This window comes from Protopterus annectens, chromosome 9.part0 (genome assembly GCF_019279795.1).
Source record: "Protopterus annectens isolate FY-2018-M chromosome 9.part0, PAN1.0, whole genome shotgun sequence".
Classification (NCBI taxonomy): domain Eukaryota; kingdom Metazoa; phylum Chordata; order Ceratodontiformes; family Protopteridae; genus Protopterus; species Protopterus annectens.
Window position 1 is genome coordinate 72,923,456 of NC_056743.1, and position 14,816 is coordinate 72,938,271.

Below are 14,816 nucleotides of genomic sequence, written 5' to 3' on the forward strand. Positions count from 1 at the left end.
CCAAGGCACTCCTCATGGCCTTGAAGGCGGGACCCCCAGAGTCCTGGGAAGGTTCAACCCCCAAGGCCACAACAGCAGTTGGAACTCCCGCCGCCGACGCGCCGAGAGGGAGGCTCGGAACCGAAAGCATCGGTCCCGAAGCGTCCCCCCCGGGGCAGACAGAGGAGGTCCGCGTACCGAACACCGACCCGAAGGGCGGGGTTGGAGTTAGGGTCGAAACCGACCCGACAACCTCCACCGGCTCCACCAACACCGACTCCAACGGCGCCGAAGCTGTTGGAGGAGGAACCAAGAAGGCAGGGTGGGAATCCGGCTCCGGAGCCGACTGGGCTGGAGCCGAGACCAACTTTTGAAAGACCGGAGACTGAAAAAGCCTTTGAAGCACCCTGTCTACATCCGAATCGGACATCCTCGACGACCGAGAAGAGACCGACCAGGTCCGAGTCGACTTCTCCACCAGTTCCGAAAGACTGGGGGACCGGCTCCGAATGGTTTCGAGAAGTATCGGTGCCGAGGGAGATTCCAGCACCACAGCAATTTCCCTCGGAGCCGATGTGGACTTCGGCACCGAAGGGGAAGAGTCTGAGCAGGCAACCTTCATCGGCTCCGAAGGCAGTGGAGCCGATGAAGATGACTCGCCTCTCGATGCCCGAGCTCTCGGCTCCGAAGCCAGAGGAGTGGAGGCTGGAGACATCGAGGCAGACCGTTCTGCCCTTGGCTCCGAAGTCCGTGGAGCCGACGGAGAAGCCTGCCTTGACCTTTTTGCTGTTGGATCCGACGGGCTGGTCGGAGCCGAAGATTTTTTCTTCCTCGACGGGGAAGAAGAAGATAGGGCTTCCTCAAAGGAAGGGGTAATAAGCCCTTTCAAAATCAACTTATTTTTCCTCTCTTGGAGCACGCGAGAGGAAAAAGCGTGGCAAACGCTACAGGATTCCTGAAGGTGCTTCGGCCCCAAACAGTATACATGTAAAGAATGATAGTCCGTAATGGACATTTTATAGTTGCATTTCGAACATTTTTTAAATCCTGATGGCCTATGTTCCTTCGACATGGCTATCTGCTTCAACACTGACTACTAAGAGAAAAACAACATGTAGACTAGGGCAAGGTCCCTCTAAGTTAAACGGGATCACTTGCCAACAAGAAAAAAATACAATTTACCACAGAAAAAAATTTTAAACTGCACAATTCCACAATGAGTAGCTGTTAAACAGCTATAACTAAGGCGCGTGGGCTAGGCAAGGCCCCTCTAACTTAAATGGGATCCTCGAAGAAAATACAATCACCACAAAAATTCAAAATACTCAGTCACACAACAATAAGTAGCTGTTAAAACAGCTTTTGGGTAAGTTTAGCGAAAATTCTGACGGAAAAATAATCACTAAGAGGCACTTAGCTCAGCCAAGTCCGAGACCACGTCTATGCTGTAGAAGCGGCAAACAATATCTGGGGAAGCAGTAGTGGTGCATCTTGGGATATGAGGTAACTCAGCCAATAAGAGACTTCGTGATATTCTATAGCGTGCCGAGTCGGAGCCGAGGATCGGCTCCGAACCCATCTGTAGAGAATGTAGGCGAGATAGGATCACATTACATCTTCTGTTCCCCTGCAGCTCTCAGCTCCTTGTAAAATCTACTCAATACTCAACTTTGCAGCACAAGAAAACTGGAAAAAGCCAAAATGTAATGGGGGGGGGGGTCAAAAGCCCAAAAACCAGGGACACAAACATTGCTTGTATAATCTTGGAAAGTTGCTAGAACCATACATTTTACTGCCAAGCTCCCTGTGCAAAACAGTCAAGAGCAACATACCACTACGCCAAATCAGCTGTTTTGTGAACGAGAGGAAGACTGAAACTTAAATGGCTATCATTTAATTAATTCAGTTCTCACCATAGCTGTCAACCCCTTAGCACAAAACACCTGGACAAGCCCTCAAACATATTCAGTGAATTCAGTTCTTGCCATAGCTGTCAACCTTAGCACAAAAAACCTGGACAAAGCCACTAACAGGGTATTACAGTCCCAAAAATAAGGAAAAATTTCAAATAGTCATCTTATAAACTTAAAAAATTGCTATAATAAAAGGTTGTGTTACTATATATTTATTGCTAGAATAAAAAGCTGTTTTACTATGCATTTTCTGAAGACTATGAAGTCTGAAATTCAAATGCCCGTCAATTTTACTTCTGATGGAACAAAAACAATTTTCAGCAGAGGCCCAGGGAGAAATACTGTAGGCACGTCTTTGTAAAATGGCAGGATACCAGAGCAAATCCACACAAACACAGAGATAAGATGGAGACTCCACAAAGAAGGCACCACAGCCAAGAATCAAACCACAAATCCTGTAGCTATGAGGCAACAATACTGCCACTGCACCATCAAATATGTAAGAAATTAAACATTCAGAAACCTGAAGTCTGAAATTCAAATGCCTGTCAATTTTATTTAACATTTGTTAATCAGGACAGTCTGATTTGGAACAAAAAAACAATTTTCAGCAGAGGCCCAGGAAGAAATAATGCAGACATGTCTTCGTAACATGGGAGGACACAAAAGCAAACCTACACAAACACAGGGAGAAGATACAGACCCCACAAAGAAGGAACCCCAGCCAAGAATCAAACCAGAGAACCTGCAGCTGTGAGGCAACAATGCTACTACACCATCAAATATCAAGCATTGCACCATTTACAAACCACAGATATTATGAGGAACAGATCAGATCAAATACGAGGCAAAAATCTGCAATTTTTTTACAAATGGTGGTGGGTAGGGAACGCAAGTCTTTAACACCTGCATACAGGGTTCAAGCCTGAGGTATTCCCTACCACATCACCATGAGCACCTGGGGCATTTTCACACACACACACACAAGTCCATTCAAATAGGCATAACTTCACACACACACCAGTCCATTCAAATAGGCATAACTTCAGTCACACACTTCCCTACCATTCAAATAGGCATAACTTCAGTCACACACTTCCCTACCATTCAAATAGGCATACATTCATTCATTCACACACTTCCCTACCATTCTAAACAATCATTAACACACTTACCTGTCCTTGTCCCTGCTGCCCATTCTCCATAACGTAATCCAAATGCCCGCGCAATAATCCAAAGTCCCGCAAGATTCCCGCGATCCAAACCCTTCCCGACGAGAGAGACCGACTGCTGGTGTTGCAGTCCGGCCCAGACACATTTTTCCAGCGAGTCTGTGCACTTTAAAAGTGCACAGACGTCTCCTCATGTTTCGCTACCTGGACTGCCTGGAGCATGCGCAGTAGACTCGCAGTAGTCTGGACTACTGCGCATGCGCGAAGTCCGCGAATTTAAAAATTTTTTTTTCTTTTTTGTTTCTTTAATTTGTTTGTAGTTCTTTTGTTGAGGGGGCTGCAGTCCGGCAGTCCAATAGCACGGGCCGCCCCTGGATGGGGATTAAAAAAAAAAAAAAAAAGTTTGGTCCAGTGGATAAGGAATTATGCCAAGAAATGGAGGGATTTCCTCCCACTGCCATCTGTAACCTTCACAAATGGTCTTTCAGTCCCCATTTGTCCAAAACTACCCATTGGCAAAGATCAAAGTCGAAATCCATACTTTCTGAAAGGGCAAAGAGACTGTCAGGCTGTTGCAGGGCAAGGTCCTTAAATAGTCAGTCATTCTGACTTGTTGGACTGTCCTTAGTTTTGGGGGAGAGGGGTTCCCTTTGGCCATTTTTCTTAAACATCCATCTACCTGAATTTTGTTGAAACTGTTTATTGTGTTTTTTGCAAGAATCGGGTGAGAGGTTACAGGATCCCTCAGAAAAACTTTGTAAAGGGGGAGGGGGTGACAAATCTTAAGAAATTCCCTGTATCAACTGACTCCATTCATCACACTTATCACCTCAGCAGCAGAGGACAAAAAAATATATCTCCACCCAAAGGAAAATTTTAAATCTCTTTTTCCATATTATCTGTGAGGGTCTAAGAATGCAGCAAGGCAAACATCTTCAAAACAGTAACCACGAAAAAGTATTTCACCAATGACACGAACCACTAGTAAATATAAAATCCAGGAAACTAAACAAGTATCCAAAGCAATGGTAGTTTATTAGGCAAAACGAACTCACAGAAAATTAACGCTCTTTTAAGACAATTGCGTTTTCGTCCAACATAAGCCAGGACTTCATCAGATTCCTGTCTGTAGTATTCGACCGGATACAAATATGTAGCTGCCTTGAGACCGCAGTTCCACTTCTGAGAAATCTTGCTACCTGCTCTCTGTAACACTGCTGCCCACACACAGGAAGGATGTCTACCATACGGCAATGGTTTCCTTGTGGATCTTAGATGCAATAGCCCTTAGGAATTGTATGACCTCAGGTCTGGACATAACAGATGGACTGAGAGGAAGGTAGGCACAGATGGCGGACAGGTGAGCCTTAATGAAGGAGTATGCAATACTTGTATTCATGACATTGCACAAATACTTTAGGATGGAAGGCACCTCTGATTTTGTGGGGTCCTGATTATTGCTATGACACGAGAAAGAAAATCTCTTACATTTGGTTTGCAGGATTTTGAGTAATGGGTCTCCTTGCCTCCCGAATACCCAAAGTACATCCTCTGAAACTCATGCCTAAAAGAGAACAGAACCCTATCATCCACATTCTTAGGTTTAGTGAATAACAGGTTCGGATGAAGCAGTGAACCCTCCTGCTGTGTGATGAGATACGCTTTATGTCGTAGTTTGCGGTGGCTGACCCTGGCTAAATAAAAGAGAAGGGGAACCGATGCCGTCCTGGCCAAAAGGGTGTCAGTAGTAAGAGCTTGCTCTTTTTAGATTTTTAATACCTTTGAAATTAGAGATAGCGGAGGGAAAAGCACATTAGAAACGTCCCTAACCACTGGAAGGAAAATGCAGCTGCCCTCCAAACTGAGGTAAAACTGGCACTGGTGCAAAAGAGATGAAGATGTTTGTTGCTTTCTTAGGCAAATAAATCTTTATGAGGTGTCTCCAACTTGTTTAGGATATACAGGAAGACTTGTCTGTTTATACGTTCATAGGTTCATATGTAGGTACTAGGCTATTGGCCCTAGGGCCTATATAAGGCTAGCCAAATGGTACCCTGGCTTTCACCACCCGAGAAAATTATTTTCATGTGCCCCTGTCGAGCAGAGCCACAGAAGTGATCCCCGGGGTGAATTTCCTATCTCCCATCCAATCATCAAGATTGTTCTTGAAGAGTGCTAATGAGCAGCTTTGTTTGATATAGATAGGTAGTTTGTTCCAGAGTTTGGGAAGTCTCTGGGACAGGAATCTATACCTCCAACATGTTCTGTTTATTGTGGTGACAAGGTTTAGGTCCCTAGAACGTGTAGCTCGGTTGGATTGGGATTTCTTTAAATGGAGCATGTCCAACAGCTCTGGGTTTGACATAGCTTTGTATGTTAGGCAGAGATCGCCTCGAGTAGGCGATATGCGACTGAGTAAAGCTGGAGTTTTTTTGAGACTGTCTGCATAGGGCATCTGAGGCCGGTAATCCTCTTTGTGAGGTATTTCTGCAGCCTTTCCAGTTGTTGTAGATGGCTTGTGAGGTACATACCAAAAGGGGCATTGTACTCTATACTGGATCTAATGAGTGACGAGTAGTGGGGAACAATTACCTCTTTTTTCCTGGATGAGAAACCATTTGTAATGAGGTGTGCTATGTAGAAAGATTTCCTGACTACTGTTGCAATGTGATTATCAAAGGAGAGACTACTGTCCACCTGTGTCAACACTTTCAGTGTTAAGTAGACTACCGCCTATGTGGTAGTTCATGGGTACAGAGTTTTTACCAAACAGGAGGACAATGCACTTTTTGGCACTGAGCTTGAGGTCATGGCTTTGACACCAGGCATCTGTCTCAATGAGGCCCTTTTGTAGGATGTCCACATAGTTAGGAGTTTTGATTATGGCTCCTAGTTTGCAGTCATCTGATAACTTCGTTAGCCAAAAGACCTTCTGTGTTAGCCTGTACTTCAGAGAAGTAGATACCAAACAGGAGAGGACCCAGGACTGAACCCTGTAGTACTCCACTTGTCACTGGTCTGAAGTTGGATTCTGCTACTTTCACAGTGTGGGTTCTGTCAGTGAGCCAGTTGGCAACCCATCTTGTGACATAGGGATTTATACCTAGTTTAGTGAGTTTATCTATAATTCCAGAGTGGGGGGATGGTGCTGAAAGCCTTGGCGAGATCTAGATAGGCTGTGTGAACTACCTTACCCTCATCTACGGCTTTGGTGACCGCTTCAAAGAAGTCTATCAGGTTTAGGAGACATGATCTCCACATTACAAACCCCAACTGGGTAGGGGTCCGGAGTTTGGAGATTACCAATGTCATTGTATACAAGTTCCATGATGATACGTTCCATAGCCTTGCTGACCAGGCTCGTCAGATTAATGGGGTGGTAGTTCCCAGAGTCTGTGGTGGCTCCCCCTTTGTGGAGTGGGATAAGCGTTGCTGTGCGCCATTCAGTGGGCACAAAGCCTGAGGTGAGGCTATGATTGAACATGGTGCTTGGGTGGGGTGCCAGTTCGTTCTGTAGTTCATGTAGAATGCAGCCAGGGATGTTGTCCGGTCCCATGGATGCTGTGTTCTTGGCTTTGGAGAGTGTGTTTTTTACCTGTGCATGCCATGATTACAGGAACTTTGCATTCTTCCAGTATAGAGATGGGCCCTTTAGGGGATGAGAGGGGGGTAAAGTTAGCACTGAACCTATCTGCCAGGATGTTGGCAATATCAGTTGGTTCTGTATATTTAGTGCTATTGTGCTGTAACTCAGAGCAGATCTGAGTGTTGCCATTGAGATTCTTGACATAGCTATATAGAATGCTTTGTGGTAGTCTTTAGAATCAGTGGCGATTTTGTTTTCGTAACTAGCTTTGGAGGATTTTAGGAGGGATCAGCTTCTTACTGAGGCTGACCAGGGAGTTCCGTCCAATCATGGGATTTTTACTCTTTTGCAAAAGTGTCTTTCTTCTGTTGTAGAGTTTGTTTATGGCAGGGGAACACCAGATTGGCTTCCTTTTTTTGGAGGATAGCATCTTGCTTCTGTTGGGGATTGCATGATCCATGCACTCATGCAAGTGCTTATTAAGTGCATTTGTATAGGATTCAGCAGTCATACCTCTATTATACATCAGCATGGGTGTCGTGAAGTTTGCCACTTCAGTCTTAAGACGCATGAAGTTGGCTTTGGAGAAAGTTTTTACGGTGGTTTCCCTAATGGGGGGGTGGGGGTGGGATGTGGATGTCTAGAGTGATTAGCCTGTGGTTAGATATGACCAACGAGGAATTGACCTCTGGTGTGGAACACCGTTTGCCTATGTTGGTAATGACCAGGTCTAGGATATTTCTGCCCCTGGTGGGGGATGTGGGCAAGTTGATACAAAGTGTTGGAATTTATGAATTCCAGAAAACGTTCAGCACAAGTGTTTGTACATGAGTAGTTTTCCCAGTTAATGGTGGGTTAGTTGAAAAATCGCCCATTATTAGGGTGTTAGGTTGTACCCTAATATTTTCCAGTGTATCAAAAAATAAGGAGTGGGAATCCTGGGGCATGGTGGGGGATCTGTAGAAAGCTACAATTTGGATTGCGGTCTTGCCCAGAGTTAGTTGCACCTGGGTAATCTCGGATGCATTATGCTGAGCAACTAGCCTGGAGGTGTGGATATCCTTAATGAATATGGACATGCCTCCGCCTTTAGTGTTTCGGTCCAGGTTAGGTGGCCGAAAGGTGTGGAATGAATTATAGCCTTGTAATGCAGGGGTGCTGTCTGGAGCCTTGAACCAGGTCTCTGTCACTGCACAGGATACTGCTGCTCTGGAACAGACTCCTCATCCACATAAAACAAAGTTCATTCCTGTCAAAATTCATGTGCAACTTGGATCTATGGATGGGAAACAGAAAATGTACTCCAGGACTGCCCCTGTCCTACTAACGTTCAGAGGTAGCTCATAAATCATCTATGGTTTGATTCCAGTTATTCTCATTAGGTGTACTATATAATTACTGACCTTGGGATAAGTTAATTCAGTCATAAAAAGTGAAACTGAATAGGCTTAAAATGGCCCACAAGGTCAGCTAGCATAGTACTTGCATAAGAACCTATGGGGACAGCACTGGAAAAAGGGAAAAGCTTAGAGAGGTTGCCAGAATCTGTGGAAAAACAGGAGGGTCAGACACTGGATTATTTTGAGTATTTCTGTGAACCAGGAACTTTGTAATACCTATCAGACCTTCTGAGTGCAGGTGGCTGTAATTCAGGATTTAAAGATGATGAAAGTCTCCAAAGCTCCAAGAACTGGTGGGTGGCAGAGGGCTTGGGAATATCCATATGAGACAGATAATATTTGTTTACCCTCCCATTTAAAATGCTACTTCACTTTCTGAATAGTTTACCCAAAGGAAGTCTCGGGACATGGTTATCTTCTGGTTCAGATTCATATCCCAAAAGAGAATTAATTTGAGAAGAATAATCTAAGTTGCCAGATTTTGTTTCAGAAGGAGGAGAAGAAAGAAAATGAGGGGGTTAGGGATCCATAAGTGCTTTAAGAAATCCCTGAAAAAATCTTGCCATTCTTGCAGGGGCTCTCTTGAAAAAGGAGTGGCTGAAGAAGAACAGGGAAAAGAAAAGGAAGAAAGGTGCCTTGATTTCCGTTTCTTCTTCTTAGGGTATCAAAAGAAAGTGTAAGAACGACTTGAGCTCAGACTAATCTCCATCACAGAACCAGCGACATTCTTGCTTACTAAAATCTGAGAACTCCATCCAGTCATTCTGAAATCACTGGCCGATTTACCAGCATTATTGCAACAGTGATCTAATGAGCAAAGTAAAAACGGATGTTCAAACAAACCCAGACAGTACTAAGATACAGTCGTTTCTAATAATCCCTACCAGTTTGTAGCATACCAGTGTTTTAGTCGACATATATACGTGCGGTTCTTCATTTAGGGACGCTTCAGCATGGGAAGATTGTATCAAACATATTAAAAGTTTTGTCCATAGTGCACCACAATGGTTTTACTCTGCAACGCAACATGCTGCATATTCCAAAGTGCTGCAAAAATAATCCAGAGGATCATACCAACACGACTCTTCAGTACTTCTTGAAAAACACACATAAATACACACACTTATTGTATCACCAATATTTTTTTTTGATACTGTGACATTTTCATTTTTGATTAGAAAAGTTACACATCAAATTGTTAATCAAATTAGGAAAGGCTGCATTACTTATTAAGGTCATAGAGTGTGTGGGAATTCTTCATAATCACTTCCACTCCTGCCTTCTTCGCCAGTTTCATGATCGCGGCATCTCTCTCCTTCCCAAATGGTTCAGAATCATACTCAAATGTCAGTCGTGTAATATTCCATTTCTAGTGGGTAATGGGAACAAGAGACAGAGAAACAGTATCATCAAGAACTGTAAAAATATACTTCAGTGCTCAAAGCTACTTTGCTACTTAAAGTAATAAAATGATTTAGGTCATGTATTAGACAACCATTCCAGACTCATCAGTTACATCTTTATTTTTTTAGGCAAGAAGCATACAATTCAAAATGGACAGCACAATATAAACTGACATTCAAGTACAAGTCATTTAACTCCAGTAAAAGAACATTTTTCAGTTTGAAGAGAAAAATAAAAAAAAAATTGGATAGCATGCAAGTAGAATTAAGCCCATCTAGTTAAGACAGTTTCTCTGCATATGGATGACCTGTAAATCTCAAAGTATTCCTCATCAGTCTCTATAAGAAATTTTAAAAAGTCTCCCATTAAAAGAAACATACAGAATTTACTAAATCGTAATAATTCTGCAAAATATGTATGTGTGAGTATATATAATCATATACAGAAATACACACACACACACACACACACACACACACACACACACACACACACACACACACAGACACACACACACACACACACACTTATCTCTATTTATCCAAATCCTACTACTATACACCCAGAGCCCAGCCCAGGTCCCGCACACTATATATTGTCATGCTGAATATTGGCAGTACACTAACCACAGTGCAGCGACTGAAAACCAAATCACAGGTAAAGCCCAATATCACAAATCTTAAATACCACTTCCCCCAATAATTCCCATCTACTCAAATCCAGATCAGACACCAGGGACAAGACACTTTTTTCATAAAGAACACCACAAATATCAACTCCCCACAAGTAAGGTGCCACTACAAAGATCCTGACATAACTTGTTTAACATGGCCTTAACTCTGAACAAAAAATATTTTCTAATAATATTTGCCTACCTTCCTTCACCCTCAAACATCTCAAAATTTAATGGATCATGTTGGACATGCTATACTTAAAGAAACCCCAATCTCTCAGAGCCACTAGGTCCATCTTCTCCTTATTTCCAGTGTGAGGGGCTTCTGATCTATACATGTTTGCAACAGGTGTAAATCCTATTGTTAGACAAGAAAACTTAACAGTCATCTGCATTGCAGCAGGCTTTTGAGCTTTACTCTAGTTCGGGGGGGGGGGTGGTGGAATTAGCCCAAAGGCTATGTACTGCATATTATTTTGCTAAATTGTGGAGTCTGTCAGTGGTGCCTGTCAATTACTAGATAATGCCCGATGGCCTGCTGTATAATTTCACCAAACTGAATCTACTTGTCATTAAGAACATGGAGGTCTGCTTAAACTTTAGCTAGTTCTCTATGTAACATCTTTAACTGTTTGCTGTGATACCACATGTGCATGCATTTCTTCAGTAAAAACTGTAATACGCACTACTAAATTGTCATACCCTGGTTTGATTCTGTGGTGCCCAAGTTTCTAAGTATGACTTTATTCCATAATTAAATAATTAAAATTTTTATTAACATCCAACTAAATTACCAATCGTATGTTTGTAAAACCCCTTTTTGTTGTGATACTAAAAAATGCAGTTTGCTGCATTAATTTTGATTTAGCTGATTTTTACAGACATATCATTTGTAAAGTATAACCTTACTATATAATGAAGTAGCAGTAATTCAGTATGCTAAAAGCATTTTTATATTGGCAGGGTATGCATGGTTTCAAAATGTGACCATAATCTAAAATCATGTACAACACTGTTATATGAAAAGACTAAATATAACATATTAATAAATGCCAGAGTTTAATATTCACAATACTGCAATGCTTCAATCTGCATACGTGTCAGTCATTCCTTGCAAACTGTACAGCTATCATTCTCTGCTGTCCATTATTCATGTACACACTTTGAACCTATGGCAGTAGGTGCAGCTCACAGGGTCACAGTTGATTACTAGGCTAACAACTTCAGGGGACATTTTAAGTCTAGCCATGCTTTCCAAATTATGCTGCCGACAAGGTTTAGGTCAGTAGACCAGCTAATGCTGCCGACAAGGTTTAGGTCAGTAGACCAGCTAATGCTGCCGACAAGGTTTAGGTCAGTAGACCAGCTAATGCTGCCGACAAGGTTTAGGTCAGTAGACCAGCTAATGCTGCCGACAAGGTTTAGGTCAGTAGACCAGCTAATGCTGCCGACAAGGTTTAGGTCAGTAGACCAGCTAATGCTGCCGACAAGGTTTAGGTCAGTAGACCAGCTAATGCTGCCGACAAGGTTTAGGTCAGTAGACCAGCTAATGCTGCCGACAAGGTTTAGGTCAGTAGACCAGCTAATGCTGCCGACAAGGTTTAGGTCAGTAGACCAGCTAATGCTGCCGACAAGGTTTAGGTCAGTAGACCAGCTAATGCTGCCGACAAGGTTTAGGTCAGTAGACCAGCTAATGCTGCCGACAAGGTTTAGGTCAGTAGACCAGCTAATGCTGCCGACAAGGTTTAGGTCAGTAGACCAGCTAATGCTGCCGACAAGGTTTAGGTCAGTAGACCAGCTAATGCTGCCGACAAGGTTTAGGTCAGTAGACCAGCTAATGCTGCCGACAAGGTTTAGGTCAGTAGACCAGCTAATGCTGCCGACAAGGTTTAGGTCAGTAGACCAGCTAATGCTGCCGACAAGGTTTAGGTCAGTAGACCAGCTAATGCTGCAGACAAGGCTTAGGTCAGTAGACCAGCTAATGCTGCAGACAAGGCTTAGGTCAGTAGACCAGCTAATGCTGCAGACAAGGCTTAGGTCAGTAGACCAGCTAATGCTGCAGACAAGGCTTAGGTCAGTAGACCAGCTAATGCTGCAGACAAGGCTTAGGTCAGTAGACCAGCTAATGCTGCAGACAAGGCTTAGGTCAGTAGATCAGCTAATGCTGCAGACAAGGTTTAGGTCAGTAGATCAGCTAATGCTGCAGACAAGGTTTAGGTCAGTAGATCAGCTAATGCTGCAGACAAGGTTTAGGTCAGTAGATCAGCTAATGCTGCAGACAAGGTTTAGGTCAGTAGATCAGCTAATGCTGCAGACAAGGTTTAGGTCAGTAGATCAGCTAATGCTGCAGACAAGGTTTAGGTCAGTAGATCAGCTAATGCTGCAGACAAGGTTTAGGTCAGTAGATCAGCTAATGCTGCAGACAAGGTTTAGGTCAGTAGATCAGCTAATGCTGCAGACAAGGTTTAGGTCAGTAGATCAGCTAATGCTGCAGACAAGGTTTAGGTCAGTAGATCAGCTAATGCTGCAGACAAGGTTTAGGTCAGTAGATCAGCTAATGCTGCAGACAAGGTTTAGGTCAGTAGATCAGCTAATGCTGCAGACAAGGTTTAGGTCAGTAGATCAGCTAATGCTGCAGACAAGGTTTAGGTCAGTAGATCAGCTAATGCTGCAGACAAGGTTTAGGTCAGTAGATCAGCTAATGCTGCAGACAAGGTTTAGGTCAGTAGATCAGCTAATGCTGCAGACAAGGTTTAGGTCAGTAGATCAGCTAATGCTGCAGACAAGGTTTAGGTCAGTAGATCAGCTAATGCTGCAGACAAGGTTTAGGTCAGTAGATCAGCTAATGCTGCAGACAAGGTTTAGGTCAGTAGATCAGCTAATGCTGCAGACAAGGTTTAGGTCAGTAGATCAGCTAATGCTGCAGACAAGGTTTAGGTCAGTAGATCAGCTAATGCTGCAGACAAGGTTTAGGTCAGTAGATCAGCTAATGCTGCAGACAAGGTTTAGGTCAGTAGATCAGCTAATGCTGCAGACAAGGTTTAGGTCAGTAGATCAGCTAATGCTGCAGACAAGGTTTAGGTCAGTAGATCAGCTAATGCTGCAGAAGTTTAGGTCAGTAGATCAGCTAATGCTGCAGACAAGGTTTAGGTCAGTAGATCAGCTAATGCTGCAGACAAGGTTTAGGTCAGTAGATCAGCTAATGCTGCAGACAAGGTTTAGGTCAGTAGATCAGCTAATGCTGCAGACAAGGTTTAGGTCAGTAGATCAGATAATGCTGCAGACAAGGTTTAGGTCAGTAGATCAGCTAATGCTGCAGACAAGGTTTAGGTCAGTAGATCAGCTAATGCTGCAGACAAGGTTTAGGTCAGTAGATCAGCTAATGCTGCAGACAAGGTTTAGGTCAGTAGATCAGCTAATGCTGCAGACAAGGTTTAGGTCAGTAGATCAGCTAATGCTGCAGACAAGGTTTAGGTCAGTAGATCAGCTAATGCTGCAGACAAGGTTTAGGTCAGTAGATCAGCTAATGCTGCAGACAAGGTTTAGGTCAGTAGATCAGCTAATGCTGCAGACAAGGTTTAGGTCAGTAGATCAGCTAATGCTGCAGACAAGGTTTAGGTCAGTAGATCAGCTAATGCTGCAGACAAGGTTTAGGTCAGTAGATCAGATAATGCTGCAGACAAGGTTTAGGTCAGTAGATCAGCTAATGCTGCAGACAAGGTTTAGGTCAGTAGATCAGCTAATGCTGCAGACAAGGTTTAGGTCAGTAGATCAGCTAATGCTGCAGACAAGGTTTAGGTCAGTAGATCAGATAATGCTGCAGACAAGGTTTAGGTCAGTAGATCAGATAATGCTGCAGACAAGGTTTAGGTCAGTAGATCAGATAATGCTGCAGACAAGGTTTAGGTCAGTAGATCAGATAATGCTGCAGACAAGGTTTAGGTCAGTAGATCAGCTAATGCTGCAGACAAGGTTTAGGTCAGTAGATCAGATAATGCTGCAGACAAGGTTTAGGTCAGTAGATCAGCTAATGCTGCAGACAAGGTTTAGGTCAGTAGATCAGATAATGCTGCAGACAAGGTTTAGGTCAGTAGATCAGATAATGCTGCAGACAAGGTTTAGGTCAGTAGATCAGATAATGCTGCAGACAAGGTTTAGGTCAGTAGATCAGCTAATGCTGCAGACAAGGTTTAGGTCAGTAGATCAGCTAATGCTGCAGACAAGGTTTAGGTCAGTAGATCAGATAATGCTGCAGACAAGGTTTAGGTCAGTAGATCAGATAATGCTGCAGACAAGGTTTAGGTCAGTAGATCAGATAATGCTGCAGACAAGGTTTAGGTCAGTAGATCAGATAATGCTGCAGACAAGGTTTAGGTCAGTAGATCAGCTAATGCTGCAGACAAGGTTTAGGTCAGTAGATCAGCTAATGCTGCAGACAAGGTTTAGGTCAGTAGATCAGCTAATGCTGCAGACAAGGTTTAGGTCAGTAGATCAGCTAATGCTGCCATTTGTTTTGCAGATGCACAACCAGTTCATTAGAGGGGGATCAGAGGATGCTTTGGAGGCCAGGCAGAGATCATTGGTTAGCGGTCTTAAAGAGATAGAGTACAGGCAAAGGCCTTTGAGGCAGTCTGCACAGGACATATTTATGCTCAGTGTTCTTTTTGTGAGGAACCTCTGTGTATATTC

The 14,816-nt window shown here is 43.4% G+C and overlaps 1 protein-coding gene across 2 annotated transcripts in view; it reads right to left on the bottom strand.

Moving 5' to 3' along the window:
* CRY2 (cryptochrome circadian regulator 2) overlaps positions 1 to 14,816 on the bottom strand; it is a 526,322-nt gene that overhangs the window by 482,985 nt on the left and 28,521 nt on the right. For both annotated transcript variants that reach the window (XM_044082571.1, XM_044082570.1), the window contains exon 3: positions 9,277 to 9,419. In XM_044082571.1, the coding sequence (XP_043938506.1) occupies positions 9,277 to 9,419 (143 nt within the window). The remainder of the gene's footprint in view (positions 1 to 9,276; positions 9,420 to 14,816) is intronic.